The following is a 21,925-nucleotide window of genomic DNA, read 5'->3' on the forward strand; positions in this document are numbered from 1 at the left end:
TGATATCGGCCTCAGGGAGTTAATAACATGATAGCATTATGAAAATTTGTTTAGTAGAAAACAAGGGCCTAAATAATCTCCCCACTTACCAAAATGCCTCACCCATGAATGCATTCAAATATTCCTATATGTTTTATGAATTGGCTAACATTCTTCAAGTTGATACCCCTCAATGCCCTGGTAAACAATTTATTTTGAGAGTGAAAAAAAATGAAAGTGCTGTAAATTTCCTTCTTTAGCAGAGGGTTGATCGGTGGTTTTAGCTACTCTTGAGACTGGCTGTATTCATACATATATTGCCAAATTAATTGAGTTAATTCAATGCAGCACCCTATTATCCCATAGGAAAAAAAGTTATTTTAGCCCCACCCTTACAGAAGAAAAAGGCCTGCTGCGTACTCTTGCTGTGAACATACAGCGTATATGATGCGTACATGATGTGTACTGAAATCAAGGGCTTTAAATAGTACGCAGGATATACACCGCACATACACCGATAGTACCTTTGTAGTACACTTTTGACATGCAAATGAGCTCTGCCGCGTACTACTTGCTGCGTACATGCTGTGGACTACATAGTACACAGGATGTACGCTGGAGGAATTTAGTATGCGGGAAATAGGACACAGCATGTACGCGGCACATACACTTTTCACATGCAAATGAGCATGCGGTGTACTACCCCTGCGGCGTACATGCTGTGTACTCCTGCGGCGTACATGCTGTGTACTCCTGCGGCGTACATGCTGTGTACTCCTGGCCCGAGTCCTGCGGCGTACATGCTGTGTACTCCTGCTGCATACATGCTGTGTACTCTTGTGGCGAAACTGCTGTGATAATGTAAATTCCTTACCCCACCAACTTTTGTATGCAAATGCTGATCATTTGGACAGAAAAAAACAGAAAAAAGATAAGTGACATACATCAATAAGTATTAACCCTTACCAAAACAAGGCAGTCTGAAAGACAGCTAAATCCCCCGCCACTGCTATGGATAGCGAAAGGGTAAAACCTTTGATTTTAGCTGTGACCTTGACCTTGAACTGACACGGCTGACTCATGAATTCTGCACAACGTCTTGATGAGGTGATCATCTGACCAAAGTTTCATGAAAATCCTTCAAGGGGTTTAGGAGATACAGAGCTGAAACCTTTGACCTTCAGTTGTGACCTTGACTTTGAGTTGACATGGCTGTCTCATGAGTTCTTGATGAGGTGATCATTTGACCAAAGTTTGATGAAAATCCTTCAAGGGGTTAAGGAGATACAGAGTGGACACCAAATGGAAGGCTCAAACCTTCGACCCATAGTTGTGACCTTGACCTTGAGCTGGCATGATTGACTCATCGTCTTGATGAGGTAATCATTTGACCCAGGTTTTATAAAATTCCTTCAAGGGGTTTAGGAGATATAGAGTGGACACGAAATGGAAGGCTAAAACCTTTGACCTTCAGTTGTGACCTTGACCTTGAGCTGACATGGCTGACTCATAAGTTCTGCACATCGCCTTGATGAGGTGATCGTTTGACCCAAGTTTGATGAAAATCCTTCAAGGGGTTTAGGAGATATAGAGCGGACACAAAATGGAAGGTTCAAACCTTTGACCCTAAGTTGTGACCTTGACCTTGAGCCGGCATGACTGACTCATGGGTTCTGCACATCGTCTTGATGAGGTGATCATTTGACCCAAGTTTTATAAAATTCCTTCAAGGGGTTTAAGAGATATAGAGCGGACACAAAATGGAAGGCTCAAACCTTTGACCTTGAGTTGTGACCTTGACCTTGAGCCGGCATGGCTGACTCATGGGTTCTGCACATCGTCTTGATGAGGTGATCATTTGACCCAAGTTTTATAAAATTCCTTCAAGGGGTTTAGGAGATATAGAGCGGACACAAAATGGCAGGCTCAAACCTTTGACCTTGAGTTGTGACCTTGACCTTGAACCGACAAGGCTGACTCATGGGTTCTGCACATCGTCTTGATGAGGTGATCATTTGACCCAAGTTTCATGAAAATCCTTCAAGGGGTTTAGGAGATATGGACCGGACACGAATTTGTTACGGACGGAAGGACGGACGGACGGACGGAAGGACGGACGGACGGAAGGACGGACGCAGACCATTCCTATAATCCCTCCGCCACGGCGGGGGATTAATAATGTAGATTGATGTTATCAAATAAATTAGTATGCTTTTCTTCATCCACTTTTCAATGAAATAAATAATTTTTTGTAGCATGTAATTTGGTAAACATCTGAAGAAAATGGCATAACTGCATCAAGGGGAAACAACTTTAATGCAACTAAATATAAGTGTTATGATTTATTATAGACGATGTGTGCGTAGTATGTATTTATTTTGATTAAAATCCATCTGAGAACAATCTAGGACTAGAATTATATAAGCATTTATACACTTTTACGTCCGTAAAAAGTAGCGCACCAAAAAATTTTGGATTGATTTTTTCCAATGGGGCGAGCGCAATTAGCCAAAAACGTTCTGAAAATATACGAGCGGCAAATCCGATGAACAACTTTTTAATCTGGTGAGGCCTTAATGAGTTAACATAATCAGCATTAAAGCCTTTATAAAACATGATAGAATGGTGTTTTGCTTAAGAGTATTCAAATAACAGTGAGAGCTATTAATTCTTCTCATTCGGGCGCTGTTGAGGCATTATCTTGGTAATTATTTCATGTATTACAAAATGTAATGCAACGAAGTTCAAATAAGGCTTTTCAATTATCCAAGTTAGAAAGCTCCAGGATTAATTCAAAATGAAAAAGAATATATTTTTACACTGCATGCAAGGTGCAGCTCAGAAATCACTAAGATGTAAGCTTTACAAATGAACATTGCAAATAGTAAATGGCAAATTTTCATTGTTCAGAATACTGGTAATCTGAACTATTCTATGCTATTAAGATAAAAGTTACTCGGAAATCAAGTTCTTGCTTCCAAAAAAAAAAAAAAAAAATGTACAAATCCTTCCTGCATGAAGTGTACTTCAGACTTTTACCTAAAAAAAATCAAAGTATAAACACCAAAAGAAAATGAACAAGTCCCTCCCGCGTATATGAAGTTTACTTCAGACTTTAACTTAAAAAAAAAAAACTGAGTATAAATACCAAAAGAAATTGTACAAGTCTTTCCCGCATATATGAAGTGTTCTGCACAAATTTCAAAGTATCTGCGGTGTACATGCAGTGTACTATTTTCTTGTACAAGTCCCTCCTGCGTACATGCAGTGTACTCCTTAAATTTTCAGAGTCAGTGCTGCGTACTTGAAGTGTACTAGTGACCTCTTGCGTACATGCTGTGTACTCGTCGAAATAGTACGCGGCATGTACGCGGCATGCGGTGTATGTAAAATGTACTCCTCTGGCGTACTACTGTGTTCGCGGCATATACACAGCAAATACGCAGCATGTACGCCACAGAGGCTTGCTTCTGTAAGGGCAGAGACACTTAAACTATCATGTAAGACAAACATAAAATATGTTTAAATTACATTTTTGCAAGACAATAGAAAAATAGAAAAAAAAAAGTTTTAACTCTTATCATGCTGGACATAATTGATTCTGCCTTGGCGACCAGTGCAGGTCATGATCAGCCGGACAGTATTTGCAATACAGTCAGTGTGTTTTTGGTATGCACCCCTTTTAACAGTTAATGGTACTGTCCAAATTTAAAGATGGACAAAAGATATTTAGCAGAGTATTTGGGTTAAACAGTTTTGTTTTATGGTTTCAGTTGACATGGTGAGTGCACCATTCCAAATGGACCGAATACATCTGTATGAAAACTTCAATGATCCCACGAACTTCTTCAGACCCTCACTGAGATCATTGCTTGTAAGTATATTACAACTGCTCAGCTCTCTACAGATTAGGTCTACTGTAACAAAATAATGCCAGTTATTTGAAACTATACTTTTCTTCATGTGCATAAAGCAATACCAATCATTTTAAAAAAATTGTTCTTAAGGATTCAAAGGAGGTAATAGGAACTTTTTTAATTTCCAAAAAATCATGCTAAGCTTTGCAAACCAATGATTTACTGTCATTTCCTGCCATTTTCAACACAAGACATTCTGACAGATTTAATTTTGGCTGTTATTTGTTGTCATTTTTATCTAGATATTGCAGAATAAGGATTAAATTCCCCCCACCCCCCTCTGCCTCCTCCACTCCAAAAAAGATACATATTTCATGATCAGACAGCAAATTTTTATTTCTTTGCATGACCACACAGTCTTATAGCTTACAGTGTCCAGTTTCATCCTTTTGTCTATACAATCATGCATTGCATGGTTTGACTTATTACATTTTTGTACTTAATTCTTTTTCTATAGGCTTGTAGGCTTCTGATTCACTGCAGAGTTTGCAATATTATTTCTCCCAACATATGTGATGTCAAACTCTCCTACTTGCAGAATGGATGCATAATGTGATGTTGAATGTAAATCTTGTTTCAAAGAACATTTTTTCGATTGTTTCAGGTTGAACATATGTTAATTAACATAGATTTACGTTATGTTGGCATGGTTGGTATCAAGGCAGGTGGCAAATTTAATCGTACAGAAGGTAACTTGATTAAATTTTGAATATGTACATACCAGTAATTAGACAGGCTGTGATTTCATACTTCTATGGGTACATGTTCAGTCAACCTAGTCACTAAGCAGCCAGTCATGGGAGTGACACAGTCTGGCCTGTTAAGGCAGATGATTTCTTAAGGCATTGAAATCTGAAGAAAAAATCAGTTTGAAGAGTTAAAGACACTGGCTGCAGTTTCTTGTATGAGAGATGGGGCAAAAAGTTCCCTATAATAGAATTTGTTCAAACTTTGTATATGAACACAGTTTCATGTTAGAAACAGAAAAAAAATGCAAAGACAATTATAGGTCACCGTGATTGTTTAGGAGTTATCTGCCCTTAAAACTAGATTTTTTCTTCAAATTTGCATATTCAAGGGTAGATAACTCCTGAACAAGCATGGTGACCTTCAATTTTTTTTTCATAATTCTGTTTCTAACATGACACTGTGTTCATATACAAAGTTTGAACAAATTATATTATTGGCATTTTTTATACCCAAAACTGCTGCATCATCCTTAAGGCGTAAAAAAAATAATTCTTTGTTTCCGGTAACATGCTAAAAAAAATTAGGGTAGGTAGGTCGGAATTTTTTTTTTTTTCGGATTTTAGGGTCGGGCCAAAAATTTAGGGTAGGTCGGGATACCGGAAACAAACAATTTTTTTTTTACGCCTAAGTGACTGGCTGCTTAAGAAAGTGGCTGCTTAATATAGGTGATCGCTATGGCAGGGTCAGCTGTAAATGTAGGGTTTCCTTTTGATAAGCACATAAGGTTTCATAATTCAGAACAAAGCAAGTTATTCACACTCACAGTTTAGCCTTTCACATTCAAAATGTACTTGTTCAACCAAACTGATGTTTTGAATGTGTATATTTATCCATAGTGAGCAACTCAATGAAATGTGTTGTACAATTTATAGCATTATTATATGTTAGTATAATGTATGATGATAACAACACATGCTTGTACACATACAAGTTTTGAAGTCACAGTCTCTCAATTATTTTATATTCCCTACCAGAAATATGCCATAATTAACATTGAAAAGATGAGAAAAAACTTAATTTTTCCTACACAAATCTGTATTAAGGCATAACATTGCACTTGTGGTTAATAATGTATGTTGCAGAACAGACCTAATCAAAAAGAGAGAACTGACTGTTGTTTTCAGCTGTTCCATTTTTGTTGAACACATTGTGAGACCTTGGGCTTAATTATGTGTGTGTTTGTTTCTGTTAATTTTAAAAAATCTACATAGAAGAATCAGGCTGCAATATCACCCTTTGGGTTCAAAGGTCATGTCAGATAAGGTCTGTACTGTAACTGTGACACTCATGGCGAAATCCTGAAATGGTTAGCCTCCATTAGGCAGCTTGTCACACTCAAGACCCAGTCCCCAATATAGAGGTTAAGGTCACTTTTTTGGGGCCATATTGATAGCTGAATTTGTTTCTTATCAGTCTGTCACAAATAATGGGCTTGAAATAGTTGCCTTTTGGGCTTTTAATTCTAGTCTATGTAATTTTTGCTTTTGTCATACATTTGATTTCAATGCACACCTTTTTATGCCCTCATTGTGAAAAGAGCTGAGGGGCATATACTGTTTAAACTGTGCATCTTTCAGTCCGTATAATGTTCTAATTCCCAGAGTGTCAAAGACCCCTGAGGCATATTATATTTGAACTGCCTGAACATCACTGGATATCATCATTGTTGTATAAATGTTTAATTCGTTAATGAATATAGTACTTTCAAAAGATCGTATAACTGTTGTCAGTGTACTTTAGGGCTTGGACGATTTCAAAATTTTGAAACCGGTTTATCATTTGTATGAAATCGAACTGAAGCGGTTAATCGGCCGCCATATTGAAAATGCTGTTTTCTTTCCTGACAACCTAATCAAGGTACTTCCAGTAGCTGACTTCATTAGGAACTTACAGACTTTACCGTTTGCAAGCAGTGTGATAATTAATAAGTCATATTTTGGTGTATTTTTAAAAAAAATATATCACGACAGGCAAATCCGAGACTATTCGCTATTTTCAATGTGTTTTTTGCGGAAATATACTGGGGGTCTATGTGCTGGTCAAAGAAATGCATAAAGATGAAGTACGATTTGTAATGTTTATTGTTTGAGAGCGATTAACGGTTTTGCAAAATTGAAACCGGTTTCACCTAGTAATCGAATCGGGTAATCGTTCCAGTCCTAGTATATTTCCTGTTGTTTCTTCCATGCGTGCATCATTATTTTAGGCAGTCATATGAGATGTTTTTGCTTGTACAGTAGAAAAGTTTTGATGCAGAGGTCATAGCATTTTTCATGTTAAACCTATCCATATGACATAATGTATACATGTAATTTTAAATGGTAAACAGTGATACGATAACTGAAAATGTTGATAGTACTGCTAAACCACTTGCAAGAAATTTACTATTATATCTACGTATGATTGAGTCTTGTGCAAAAACCAGTATTAGGACTTGAAAATAGTTTGGGTTGTTGTTGGTTGCAAAGCTGTAACATTGGTTTTTGTTTAGTGGCACTTGTACTTAATATGAAATAAGGCACTGCCTCAACCGGGAATCGATCAGACTTCAACTCATCCCTTTAACATTTAAAAAAACTGTCTACTAGGGTGTTTAATAACAAGCAAACTGTTGAGAAGCACAATGACAGACTTAAGGTGATCACAACAGCTCACACTGTGCTCAGGTGAGCTAAAAATCATACAAACTGAAAAGTTACTAGATTGCAACTCACTGTTAACAAGACTTAACAGACAGACACACATTAACAATCTATTTGCACCACGGCAGGTTAAGAGCTCAGTCAAGTGAAACATATTAGCCTTCTTGTGCAAGGCTTGGTTTTTTCTATTTGTGTTAATTGTAATTCTGAAATTACTCGTAAAACAAATCCTAATTTTGTTTTTATATACACATCAAAAGACTAGCATTACACTTTATTTATTGAATAAACTGTTCACATGTTTAAGTTTTATCTGTATACACATTTATAATGATCACAGATCACACAACTTGTTTTATCCATACATGAAATATAGCTGAACTGTGAATAACAACTTTTAATAACAATACTGGATGCTTTTGTCAGGCTTTGAAATAAGTATTGTCAAAATAAAGAAAATGTGACTTGCTGTAATCTGTATTCTAAAATGTACAATTTCTCTTACAACAAGAACAAATAAACAAGAGGGGCCATGATGGCCCTGTATCGCTCACCTGACATATTGACATAAAGATCAACATTCTGACCAAGTTACATTAAGATATGATCATAAATGTAGCCTCTAAAGAGTTAACTAGCTTTTCCTTTGATTTGACTTGGTGACCTAGTTTTTGACCCCACATGACCCTCATCAAGACATTTTGATGAAGTTTCATGAAGATGCAGTCATAAATGTGGCCTCTGGAGTGTTAACGAGCTTTTCCTTTGATTTGACCTAGTGACCTAATTTTTAATCCCACCTGAACTAGATTTAACTTGGCCTATAGATCATCAAGATTAAAATTCTGACAAAGTTTCATTAAGATTAAGATATGGTCATAAATTTGGCTTCTAGAGTGTAAACTAGCTTTTCCTTTGATTTGACCTAGTGACCTAGTTTTTGACCCTACATAACCCAGATTCAAACTGGACCTTGAGATCATAAAGATTAACATTCTGACCAAGTTTCATGAAGATATAGCCTTAAATGTGACCTCTACGGTGTTAACAAGCTTTTCCTTTGATTTGACTTGGTGACCTAGTTTTTGATCCAAGATAACCCAATATCAAAAGTGTCCAAGATTTTATTGAGGGTAACATTCTGACCAAGTTTCATAAAGATTAGGTCAAAATTGTGACCTCTAGAGTGTTAACAGTCGAACTGTTGACGACGGACGGACACAGGGCGATCACAAAAGCTCACCTTGAGCACTTTGTGCTCAGGTGAGCTAAACGCTAGAGTTGTCACAGGAGTGACGAATTATACCCTACAATATGGCCTTATCACAGAACTAAGCCAATATCAAAGCAGCATTTTCTTGAGCTATGACCTAATGACCTCAAATTCAATCTCTATAGTTTCATGATCCTCCGCCAAAGTGTTCTCTACAAGTTGTTGTATGGAAAAGGTTTAAATGTTCAGGGTCATCCTGACCTTTGGAACTCTAAATCAATACAGGTAATCTGCTGGTCAAGATCAACCTTGTACTAAATTTTGTGTTTCTCATCCCAAGCATCCTGAAGTTATTGTCCAAAAACCGTTTTAAAGAACCGTTATTTATTTTGTTGAACTTAACATCACACCGACACAGGATAGGTCATATGGCGACTTTACAGTTTTAATGGTGGAGGAAGACCCCATGTGCCCCTCCGTGCATCATTTTAAAGAACCGGGTCAGTGTGACCTTGACCTGTGACCTACTGACCTCAACATCATGAGGGGTCACCTGCTGGTCATAATCAACCTCCCTAACAATTTTCATGATCCTAGGCTCAAGCATTCTCAAGTTATAATCTGAAAAACATTTCACTGTTTTGCCTTATTGTGACCTTGACCTACTCACCTCAAAATAAAACTTGACCTGCATTTCATGATGTGACACCTGTGTACCAAACTTTATCATCCTAGGCTCAAGGTCTCAAGTTATCATTCAGAAACGGCTCAACTGTTCAAGGTCACTGTGACCTTGACCTTTGATCTATTGACCTCAAATTCAAACAACCTGTATTTTATCATGATACACCTGTGTTACAAAAGCTATGATCCCAGGCCAAAGCGTTTGCAAGTTATCTTGACCTTTGACCTACTGACCCCAAAGTCGAATTTGACCTGTAACTATGTACCAAAAAATATTTAAAGCGGTCAAGCTTTTCATGAGTTATCACCTGGAAGCCATGAAAACCTACTGACTGAAAGACAAACAAGCTTACTACATGGGGGTATAACAGACCATTCTCTTTAAAATCTCATGAAAAATACGAGAACTAGATACCCACGGGCAATATGTCAAGCCCGCCAGCTGTCAAAAGGACTGGGAGTTGTGCATGACACTCCTTGTCTCATTGAGGCAAACATTTATGCATAATAAAAGAGATTGCAAAAAGTTACATTATAAGTTATTTACAGTAACAACAAAGGAACATAAAATTTAAAAAAAAAAATTTAAAAAAAAAATTTAAAAAAAAAATTTAAAAAAATATATAAAAAAACTTCTAAGTCCACACAAAAATCCGCACCAGCAGAGATAGGTCAAAATACACCTGAAAATTGGATGTAAGATGCATGTTGTACTACAGAAAAGTAGTCTTGATTTTTCCCTACGACCAGTACTAAAAAAGTTACAAATGTAAGCTATTTATAGTAACAACAAAGGGAAGTAATTCTAGGATCTTTTGCAGGACACTCCGTCGCATGATGATGAACAATTGTGCCAAGTTACATCAAAATCCCTCTATGCATCAGAAAGAAATGCTCCAGACAAAGTCATTTTTGTATCTGACTTTTGACCTCTAAGTGTGACCTTGACCTTAGACCTAGTTCTTCCGTATGACACTCTGTCTCATGGTGGTGAACATTTGTGCCAAGTTACATCAAAGTCCATCCATGCATGAAGAAGAAATGCTCCAGACAAAGTTGTCATTCTTGTATCCTTTGACCTCTAAGTGTGACCCTGACCTTAGACCTGGTTCTTGCGCAAGACACTCCACCTCATGATGGTGAACAATTGTGCCAAGTTACATCAAAATCCCTTCATGCATCAAGAAGAAATGCTCCGGACAGTCATTTTTGAATTTGACCTTTAACCTGTAAGTGTGATCTTGACCTTTGAGATAGGAACCTGGGGCTTGCGCACGACACTCCGTCTCACTGAGGTTAACATTCATACCATATATAAACAAGATTGCTCCATGCATGTCCAAATTATGGTCCGGACAAACAAATCCGGACGGACGCACGCACGCACATACACCGAATAGACATTTGGACAACTATGTCTTCGCTTCCGCAAGCGGGCTCGACAATAACAAAACCAATGTGATAATACATTATCTCTTAAAGTAACAGAGCTTTGTCAAACACTGCTCTTCTCAAAATAAATTTAGTTTCTAAATAAATCCTGAATTCCTATCCTTAAAAGTTTTTTTTTTTTTAAGTTCCCTTGTTCTTCTCTCTTTTTATATTTTCTGGTGTTTCTTTCTTGCTTTTCAAGTACAGTATACTGGGTTTGTTGACCTTCCATTTTGTAGCTGCCTGCTCTCAAGAAGTGAACCTGTAAAACAGAAATCAAATATTGTAAATTAAAAAGAGACCCTAACCAACTTTCATCAAGATCCTATGAAAAATGTGACCTATAGAGTGGTCACAAGCAAAAGTTTATCGACGCATGGACGGACGCCGGACGCCGCGCTATCACAAAAGCTCACCTTGTCACTTTGTGACAGGTGAGCTAAAAAGTCAATATCTGAGAACCGCTTCCTCCGGTCACAAATTAAACCATTTGTTGATGTGATTTTTGGGAAATGTTACCTTGCATTTTGGGATGTTGGGAAAAAAATGCAATATTTTTGGATTGGGAAGTGGCCGAATACAGGCCTCTGTCATATAAGGATGAAAAGCCCTGCCGGCTAACAATTTCTGACAAGTAATCATTTTCAAAGTTTTTCTTTCCGGTCAGTTCTATATGGAATTAAATTCTTTGGGTAATTTTGAAAGAGGACCACCCCAAGATCATTCTGTGAAGTTTGGTGTAAATCTGCCCAGTGGTTCTGAAGAAGATTTTTTTACAAATTGTTGGCACATAACGGACATCAACTCATGTTGTCACCCTGTGACAGGTGATTGAGCTAATAATTGTTTAAATTTGCATACATGTATTAAATTTTATGGTTTTGTCCAGAAATGCTTTATCATCAAGAAAATGAAATGGAGTCTTTACTAAGGTCTAAAAAAATTTTGTTTCCGGTAACATGCTAAAATAAATTAGGGTTAGGTCGGAAAAACTTTTTCTTTGGATTTTTTGAAATTATTTTTAGGGAGACTTTTTGGAAATCATTTTTGTGTCAAAAAATGAATACAAATAGCGGGGTAATGCCTCTAGAGCATCAGTAAGTTGATTTATAACATCACTGTCCATGTTTAAAGCATAAAAGGTTTTTATCAAAAAGTTGAAAAAAATGTTCTCAAAGACAAAGGCGAACGGACGGACCGTCCATTTAGGGTCGGACCAAAAATTTATGGTAGCTCAGGATACAGGAAACAGGCAATTTTTTTTACGCCTAATGTTCCTTGGTATTTGCACTGACTCAATCGCAAAAATCTGTTCACACAAATACTAATTTGTATACAGTATATCATACTTTTTGAATGATTGAAACTGCTTCCCACAGCTGCAACTATATAAGAAAGAAACAGAATGACAGAAATACCTTATGAGCCGCAAGCAAGTGGTTTCAGTCTGTCAACAAGCACTTTGGAGCAGTACAACAATACTCTGTATAATAGACCAAGATGCCTGAAAATAGTGAAAAGGGAGCAAATTAAGGAAACATGGACAACCAGCTATTTTGAATTTTCAAAGGTCTAAGAGCTAATATCCTTTTCGCAGTTTTTCAATTTTCATGCCAATAAGATGACCCCAATTATATCATTGGCATGGCGGGAGAAATTTGTTAAATAAAACTTTTTTTAATGAAAATAAAACAGTAGCAAATTTTGTCAAAATGTATAACGAAACGAAGTAAATGCGGTTAAAAATTTCAGTTTGGAAAAAGAAATGTCACTGTATGAGTAGGTTTGTTTACACGACTGACCAGCCAGAACAGCCAAACATTACTTTAACCCAGTGAATTCCAGGTACCTTTTTGACTTGGTGGTCTATGACCTTCACTTTGCTCGGTATCATTAAAAGGCAAAAACAGACTGGTAAAGCAGCTAGAAGAATCTGTTCTGCCTTCCTCAGTTTAGTATGAACACAGGAGCTGACAAAATGCTACAATTGTTTATTGGTATCTGACGGTCATGATTCATAAACGTATAACTTTAAACGTATTTGAGTAAGTGTGCAGCGTACAAAATTCAGATTTCAACTAACCCATGCTGGCAACCAGATAGAAAATTTTCCAAGCCTGACACCAATTTCACATGCCTGAACTTAAAGCTGAATTTTGAACCATAAAACAACTGGTCTAGCTCATACCCTCAAAATACTTCATCATATTGTTGGGGACATGCTCGACTGGGGATTCCTAGGAGAACAGGAACTGAATGCATCGGACCAAAAAGTAATGTGAGCGGCTTCAGTTTGCATTTGCAGAGCTCAAATTTAACTTTTTTGACCAGCGTACTGCAAATTTTAGCACGTAGCTTTTTTTTCTTGTTGCTTAGTCTGGAATCTACTTGCAAATTTAGACTTTCAATTAAGAATGTTAGAATATCCTAAAAAATCATGCTAGAACATCAATATTGTTTGCACGGTTTTCCTTGGCGTACAATTTTGTGCGTTATAACTCAAAATAACCTTCAAAGTAATTCGGAACGCATCATTGATGGCGTAACTTAACTACTGGCTGAAACTACGGCAAGGCAAATTATCGTACCTAATATTATAAATAGTGATTCAACTGTATACATGTACGAATTAGTAAGACAGCCTGCATTCTAGATTTAATTATAAGACAGACCTCTACATTTCTTTATAATCAGTAATCCATTCAATAAAAAATGGCTAACCAAAAAAAGATGTTGTGTTTTCTGTTATCCTCAAATGAAAGCGAATCTACAAACATTAACAAAAACTGCAACAATTTTGACTAAATTATTTGTATTTGCAAAATAAATTGTGTGAAATTTTGATCTTAACTTGCATTCCATGAAACTGACTTACATTTAGCAGGTCCAAAATTTGAGCCCTGTGATTTGTGAAAGTAATTACATCTTCTGCATGATTATGGTTCTGACTAACTCTTAAACTCTTGCATTTATGGAACAGTTTGAATTCAATTCCTTCATAATTCTGACCAACTAATCGAGCATGCTTCAGAACTCCAGATTAAGGGCTGTATTTTTGTAATTACAAACTTGTTAGGGATCAGATATGACTTTATTTTAAAATGTGGATGTATCAATAAGAATTTATTTTAAAATGTGGTTGTATCAGTACGACATGTAAACAGTATTACATATATTCCAAAGAAAGATCGAGCCGAATTGCATGTCTGCGCAAGTTGCGCTTATCAACGCTATCCTGACTGTTGACAATTTGCACGGTGTCAAATGAGTGTGGAATAAACGAAACAAACGCCAATAGCATAATGTAATGCATTAACACATAATTTTTTTGGACTTCAAAAATTATGCGTCATAAAAATCTGAAAAGGGTAAATAATTCTACCAAAACTGAAGGCAACCATGTTATTTTTATTTCAATTTGTGTCATATGAACAGATGAACCAAGTTTGAAAGAAATATCTTTACTATTTTTCAAAAAATGTTAAGTTTTTATGTCGAAAGCCCGATCGGGCAATGTTACCAGCCTGTTTAAAATCTATATTTTTTTCTATAAACCGATCCGATTCCCTATATTTAGACCGAGCACAGCTTATCGGCAGAATCATAAGCTCAACTTAATCACTGTGTCAGTGTTCGAAATTCGCGGTAGTCCGACAGCCTGTGGCTACCAAATTTCAACTCGGGCTACCGATTTTCCGCAGGTACAAGCCCGACCAGGCTACTAAATTTTCCTATAAATATGCTAATTAAACGAGTACAGCATCGTGATTTCATATGATCTCCATTAATAAACACTAAGAAGGCATCACGCATCGTCCAGACTGAGGAATGCTTATTGAATTGTTGTTGTTTTTTTTTGCACTCTCACGTGTTGACAATCAAACACGAAGTGTCAAAGATGTAACCACAGCGCTAATTGGCTGAATACAATCACCTCTCACAAGTACCTGCAGTAGGCAGCACTTAAATTATGCTATCAGTGTGTGTGTAAATGTGTATTCAGCACTCGTTACTATATCTTGCAAACTGTCAAAAGTCCGAGTAGCAGTTAAATTGGCAAGTGCCGATCCTAAAAAAATTGGGCGTTATAGTCTACAAAATGTTATATGGTGCAAAAATTAAGTATTTTAAGGTGTTAAAGTTCAGGGTAGTGAAATTAGTGTCCGGCTAGTCCAAATAATTGTACTCGAGAGTTAAATATCGTTATGTTTTTTTGACTTGTCGATATCCGCCTCCTCTAGGTAGACAACGTAACATATCAAAATGTAATATTGGTCTACCCGACCTGCTGTGTATACATGCAGTGAGCCTTAAGAAATAATAATCTAAAACTTAAGGCCCATTTCAAATTCATGAATAAATAAAAATGTAAAAAGTAATAAGGAATTTCTATGCTATTTATGGGTGGGGTGTTTGTTTACATTATTATTATACAATGGAAAGTTAGTTACTCACGTTTCTAAAAATGTCAACAGGCCAACCATGCACATGCTGTACTGCAGTGCCGTCCATATTCTATATAAAAGTAAAATAATTCCATTAATCAGTCATGCCTGCAAGTAAAATCACCGATTTCTTAATTTTAAAAATTCAATATAGGCTTAGTAACAGCGAAGTTCAAAGAAACTAAAGTACCGGAAAGGAATTAAAATACGATCTGAAAAGCGATACAAAGGCGAATCTATTCTCTCATTCCCCGAGCTGAAGAACTCGTTGGAGAATGTTTTTGTTTCCTCAAATTTTCAAAATGTCGGCGCCAGTGTAATGTGTATCCACTCTCACTCTAAATATAAAAATGTTCAAAATGTCGCCGTTTAAAAATGCTACTCAGTATAGAATAAAGCATGTTTGTATCACAAATTATATCAGTGTAGTATTAGCTTCTGACGCAACAAAATTAACAGCTTACTTTGAATGCCCGACTTTCTTTCGGGTCGCAGACATCTTACTGTGCGGATATTGCGTTTCGCCTACTGATCTGACGGACGCTTATTAACATTAACAAAGACCGTGATATCCCGAATTTCATCGGGGTCGTCGCACGCCCATGGTCTAAACCGGAACTCCATATTTTTTTATTTTGATAGTATGTGTTGTTTGGATACCCTCGTATGTTACCGTAGTGGGATTCGATCCCGATTTTCGTCGCTTCGCGACGAAAATCGGTAAGATCGATTCCCTATAAAGACTGTTTATGCTGTTATTGACAGAGAGCAAATTTCACACAAGACAAGGTTGGTGTATATAGTGACATTGGCAAATTTGTTGTCTAACCAACAATCCTAGGTAGATCTACTAACATGTATTTGAGCCGTGCCATGAGAAAACCAGCATATAGTGGCTTTGCGACCAGCATGGATCCTGACCAGCCTGCGCATCCGCGCAGTCTGGTCAGGATCCATGGTGTTCGCTTTCAAAGCCTATTACAATTAGAGAAATCATTAGTGACCAGCATGGATCCAGACCAGCCTGCGTGGATGCGCTGGCTGGTCTGGATCCACTATGTTGGTTTTCTCATGGCACGGCTCATTTAGTTATCATCATCACAGTTGTGTACTGGAACTCTCTTGCCTTGAAACTCTTGTCATTTCATAAAAAAAACAAATGTTTGTTAATGAATACTTCATTTTAATGAATGCTTTTGTTATAATGAATGTCTCGTTTTAGGAGTCTACGACTGTTGTTGTTGTTACTTGGGTAAATGACATTCAGTTTCGAAATTTTTAATATTTGGTAGTTGCCAGTGAAATTAAGCATTTTGCATTAAACAAGTAGTATCTTGTATGTTGTCTGAAAGCTAAAGCATTTTGTAGGTAAAGCTAGCAATCTGCTATGTATCTGTTGTCCTTGATGTTTTATCAGAGGGATATAAATTTTGGCAGTATTTTTTGTGCTGTCTTTCCATTTACCCATCTTTCTTCCTGGTTCCCGATGGAGTATTTCAATAAAACATGGTAGAAATGTTAAATGCTGTAGAGAAATGCAGCCCTGCAAGTTTCGGTCAGATTGCCTGAGAAAGAAAAGATAATGTAACCTTTTGGACTTGTATATAAGTTACATAATATTCGCCCCCTTAAAGCAAAAATGTACCAAGTGCAGCGAGTGATAATTAAAGAATGTTAAGGTACCTTTTTCCATCAAGGGGGCGATAATATAGTGTTGTAATTCCAGTTTTCAACTGTCTTGAGCCAGAACATAGACATTTTGTGCAGCATTTAAATAAAAAAGTGTAGACTCAATAAGTTCTGTTATAATGTCAGGTTCTTTAGAAATTTATAATGAAACAAAGGCACAAAACTGACATTTATTTTATCCTGTAGGCAGAGAAATTACTTTTCGAAATTATTCTCACTTACTGCATTTTTAGGGGGAACAGATTCACTGAATTTGCATGTTGTGTCATGTTTTAAAGTATGCAAGTTTAACTTAAGTTAAGGGATACCTCTAAAGTACTAGAAAAAGGAAGTAGAATCCACAATACTCAAATTCAAATTTATGACCCAATAATTAAAGATACTTGTAGATTTTACACAAGTAGACCCATAATTGAAGTTGACAATTTCCATTTTACTATGTATTTTCTTCATGTGATTTTGCATACAGAAAATCATGTGCTTGTTTAAAGAAGGCTGACATATCATATGAGAATATGTAATCACACAGAAGTTGTCAATCATTGTTATGGGTCTGCTAACTAAAACACAATTTTTAGCAGTCAAAGAAACTTTAAACTGGAAAGCATTGTTAATTTGCAACTGTTTGAAATGATTTAAGTGGAGCAGTATTGTTTCATTTTAATAGATCAGTACATGTAGTTACATACACTAGTTTTGGCATAATTGCTATTATTGCATGTCTTTTACACATATTTGCATATCTTTAGTGCATATTTGCATATATTTAGTGCATATTTGCATATCTTTAGTGCATTTTTTGCATGTATTCAGTGCATATTTGCATATATTCAGTGCATATTTGCATATCTTTAGTGCATATTTGCATATCAGCAATACATGTTCATGTGACATATGACTGTACTATTAATGAAAAAAGGCCGAGGATTTTGACCCAGCAAAAATATGTGCTTTTACAGTATATATGTATACTGATGTTGTTTATTTTATTCATTGTTTTATTGTTCTGTCGGGACTTGAATTTGTAGATTTATGATTTCAAAGATAAAACTACAATCAGACCTGTGTTAAGCAGTCAGTCACGGGAGTGACACAGCTGTCTGCTATAGACATATTGAAATTAGAACAAAATGTCCATTCTGGAAGTTTGTTATAACTGTATTAAGAAAATTGTTAGTTCATATGGATTCAGATTTGACAATTTATTTAATGTGAATGCAAATTCCATTTTAGTTAGTCCCCGCACATGTAATTCATGGTATTATGAGATACCTGTAATAATATTTTATTTAGGCATCTACATTTTTGATGATATAACAGATCTATGAATTAAAATGGATCCAAACTCTTTTCAAGAACATAGAATGAAATCTCACAAAATTCTGATGATAATTTAAATGAGATCTCATTTATCTCTGTAATTAAGACAGTTAAATTTCATTTCACTGAATAATTATCTAGGTGTTTGATAAATTGATCAGACCCAAATTGCAGGAAAAAGCTTGAGTAGTTACTTAGTTAAGTCTGTTATTTTAAAATGGTGCTGACTTTGCTAAAGTTATAGTTATTTAACCTTTAGCATGCTAGATAAATTGTCGTCTGCTGGAAATGTCGTCTGCTAAAATTGTAAAGTTCATTCAATTTGCTCCAAAATTGGAAGAAATATTGTCAGAGTAGCAAACAGCTTGGAACCTGATCAGACGCCGATTAATCGGCGTCTGATCTGGTTCCAAGCTGTTTGGAAAGGCTGTTAAATTCGCCTGCAGCAGGCTAAGGGTTAATGTTGATTTTTTTCTGTAACAGTGTATTTATATATAAATTATACTAATAAAATTTGCTTGCTGCAGACAAATACTATTAACCATAGTCTATGGTTAATAGTATTTGTCTGCAGCATGCAAATTTTATATGATATTTCTGTTTAAGCACAATATAATGAACTTAAGTAATTGCTTAGAAATATTTCTTTTTTCTATACTTCATTTTCAGTAAAATTCAGAATTGTTGTTATTTGATCTGTGAAACAGTTGTAATTACCCCCAGTTCAGCTGATATAGATGAAAAAGTCAGCATTGAAGATGCATAAAGGGCAAAAACAAGCATTTGAAATAACAGACTTAGCTAAGTGATTACTTAAGTTTTTTTTTAATGAAACTGAGGCCAGGAAAGAAACCTCATGCCACACAAAAATGACTATTTATGTCAGTCTAATACCTATTCCTTCTTTGATAAGTTGGTCAAGGTGATATCAGATTTCATAAGAAAATAACACTCAGTTTCATTTCTTAATTTGTTTTCTTATTTCTGGTATTTTCATTTTACAGATTATGAGCAAGAGCTTGTTGAAATACTTAGGAAGCAATGTATACCTATAGCTTTGTTGCTGTTTATATCATTATTGCAATATTAATGCTTTGCTTAGTAGCGCTATATAATTATTCAGTCACAAGATGTTCTTTGTAGCATAAACTTAGTCAAAAAAACAGGAGAGATATGAGCCGTGTCATGAGAAAACCAACATAGTGCGTTTGCGACCAGCATGGATCCAGACCAGCATGCGCATCTGCGCAGTCTGGTCAGGATCCATGCTGTTCGCTTTCAAAACCTATTGCAATTAGAGAAACCGTTAGCAAACAGCATGGATCCTGACCAGACTGCGCGGATGCGCAGGCTGGTCTGGATCCATGCTGGTCGCAAATGCACTGTGTTGGTTTTCTCATGGCGCGACTCATTTATATTTTAGTTAAAGGTCTTATTGATAATAAGTATGTTTGCTATTCATGTAAGTTGGTAAAAAACCCAACATGCCAACATATTCTGTAAAATTATCAAATTTTTAAATTAATTTAAAATGAAGTGTTACATATTTCACATGTCTACATTGCTTACTGACAGTTTAATATAGTTACATAAAATTATAAAGTTACAAATGGATATGAAAGAAGAAAATTAATACATTGTAGCCACAGTGAAAAAATCATAATTAAACATTAAAATTCGTTGACTTTTAGTTTAACAACTAATATGAGGTGGCTTTTAAAACATGTAAATAGAGCAACAACGCAGCTTTCGTTAACAACTAAATGTGTTTTCTGTTTGGAACTACTATGTTATTCAATGTTTACTTTAATAACCCTTTTGTGTTTGTAATGTTTTATAGCTTTATTTATTATTTACTTAATATATAATTTTTTTAGACTTTAAATTTTTCCATCCTTCTTTCTGAAGAGCAAAATTTTCATCTTTTTCGTGTATTTTTTTTTAACAATATATATATATATATTCAAAAGTTTGTCTTGATTATTTGTTTATTGGTACCTGGCTCATCCCTTGCAAAATCTTCAGACAGCTGAGTCATCTGCAGCTACAGTTCTATTTCTTGTGAGGTTAAGGTAGCTTTTGTTCTTGTATGCTTTATTCTGCTTAATTCTTTCTTACTCTTAAAGTTGAAAAGATCAGAAAAAGGGAAGATTGTAAGTAACTTACACCATGGTATTTATAGGTTTAAGGCTCACAATGTTGGCAGTTTAAGGTAGTATCCAACAGGGTTCCTAAAAAAAGTTTTTTTTGTGGAATTTCCTTGACATTAAGAGCAAGACACTTAAATGCACTGTTCAATGAGTGATTTTTAGCTTAAATGTAGTGCACTGTACAGTGAATGCATGATGTTTGACCTATATGCACTGTTCAATGAAGGATTTTTTTTCTTAAATGTAGTGCACTGTACAATGAAGGATTTTTTATTTAATTAAATGCACTGTACAATGAAGGATTATTGACTTAATTAAATGTACTGTGCAATGAAGGATTTTTGATTTAATCAAATGCACTGTGCAATGAAGGATTTTTTTATTTAATTTCATGCATTGTACGTTGAAGGATTTTTGACTTAATTAAATGCACTGTGCAATGAAGGATTTTTGATTTAATTAAATGCACTGTGCAATGAAGGATTTTTGATTTAATTAAATGCACTGTACAATGCATGATATTTGATTAAATGCACTGTACAATGCATGATTTTTGACTTAAATGCACTGTAAAATGAACAATATTTTATTTAAATGCACTGTACAGTGAACGGTTTTTGACTTCAGCCAGTGCACTGTACAATGAATGCTTTTTGAAATACACTGAGCCACTATGTGTAGCAGATGATTTCCTACCATACAACTTCGGCAGTTAAAGCAGTGATATCCAGTGAGAATACATCTTTTCCTGAAGCAACATTATGTTGCTTTTAAACATTCATGACATTCATTAAGATGAAAGGAAATGTCTGTATCAGTATAGATTTCCTTATTATGGCCTATCATTACTGCAGTAGATCTTCCTAATCTAAAACAGGGTTTAATAGGAAAACATGAATTGCTGCTTTATTTTGGATGTCTAGATATAAACTGTAAATCAGTGTTGGAGACTCCAAGCTAAATTTTTAAAATATTGTTTGAAAGAATGTCCCTTTTATGGCAAAAATGTATTTTCTTGTTGGAAAAATGAGGCAAAGTCACAATTTCAAAACAAAAACTATTAGATATCATGAAAGTTTTATAACAATTCGTCAACAAATAAAGCCAAAATTTAAATTAAAAAATGTTTTGTGTCTGAAATAGTTCTGAAATTTACATTGGAAAATAGCTCATCAAAATAGTTTTTTCATTAATAAATTCAAGATTAATCAAGATTTAAAAAAAAAAAAAAAAGAAATCCTTCTCAATTACCACACTTTTAAATTCTTAAGGTATGATCTCAATGGTAATATTGTCTTATAGAGAAATAAAGGAAAAACTTTGTTATGGAAAAGATTGGTCAGACATACAATATCAGACTTTTCTATTTTCTATTCCTGGTGAAAGGAGGTTTGTCACATGGCAACTGCGTTTTTCATTACTTCTAACAAACAGACAAAATTAAGCTAAGTCTGCTATTTTTTTCACTAGGATGCACTCTATGCTTCCAGCGGATCTTTCAGAAGGAAAGAAGTCTTAAATACATATAAATAAAGAACCAGATAGGCTTTTTTGGCTTTTGCTCCTTGATTTATTTTTCCATATTTGTTCCATAAAATTTAAAACTGAATGTCTTGCAGCTGCAAAGTTTTAACACCTTAATATTGTAGTAATGTATTTACAGTTTGATCTATTTGAAAATTAATGTTTTCTTGCATTTGATCAT

At 35.4% G+C, this 21,925-nt stretch overlaps 1 protein-coding gene and 1 long non-coding RNA gene across 9 annotated transcripts in view; one reads left to right on the forward strand and one right to left on the reverse strand.

Annotated features, from left to right (window-relative positions):
• The window catches only part of LOC123558534 (anoctamin-7-like), a 77,406-nt gene that overhangs the window by 13,023 nt on the left and 42,458 nt on the right, over positions 1 to 21,925 (forward strand). For 3 of the 8 annotated variants that reach the window (XM_053543995.1, XM_053543999.1, XM_053544001.1), the window contains exons 4-7: positions 3,753 to 3,853; positions 4,501 to 4,585; positions 15,827 to 15,850; positions 19,075 to 19,113. In XM_053543995.1, coding sequence (XP_053399970.1) covers positions 3,753 to 3,853; positions 4,501 to 4,585; positions 15,827 to 15,850; positions 19,075 to 19,113 — 249 coding nt within the window. Of the gene's footprint in view, positions 1 to 3,752; positions 3,854 to 4,500; positions 4,586 to 15,826; positions 15,851 to 16,283; positions 16,314 to 19,074; positions 19,114 to 20,196; positions 20,224 to 21,925 lie in introns of all 8 variants that reach the window. The other 5 variants (XM_053544000.1, XM_053543997.1, XM_053543996.1 and 2 more) reach the window with 5 other exon arrangements.
• Positions 7,551 to 15,734, reverse strand: LOC128557149 (uncharacterized). The gene is made up of 4 exons (XR_008371066.1): positions 15,526 to 15,734; positions 15,072 to 15,131; positions 12,035 to 12,120; positions 7,551 to 10,878 (listed from the first exon to the last, which is right to left on the reverse strand). It is a non-coding gene; the product is annotated as an uncharacterized LOC128557149 (long non-coding RNA).

The sequence above is a fragment of the Mercenaria mercenaria genome, chromosome 5 (genome assembly GCF_021730395.1).
Source record: "Mercenaria mercenaria strain notata chromosome 5, MADL_Memer_1, whole genome shotgun sequence".
Classification (NCBI taxonomy): domain Eukaryota; kingdom Metazoa; phylum Mollusca; class Bivalvia; order Venerida; family Veneridae; genus Mercenaria; species Mercenaria mercenaria.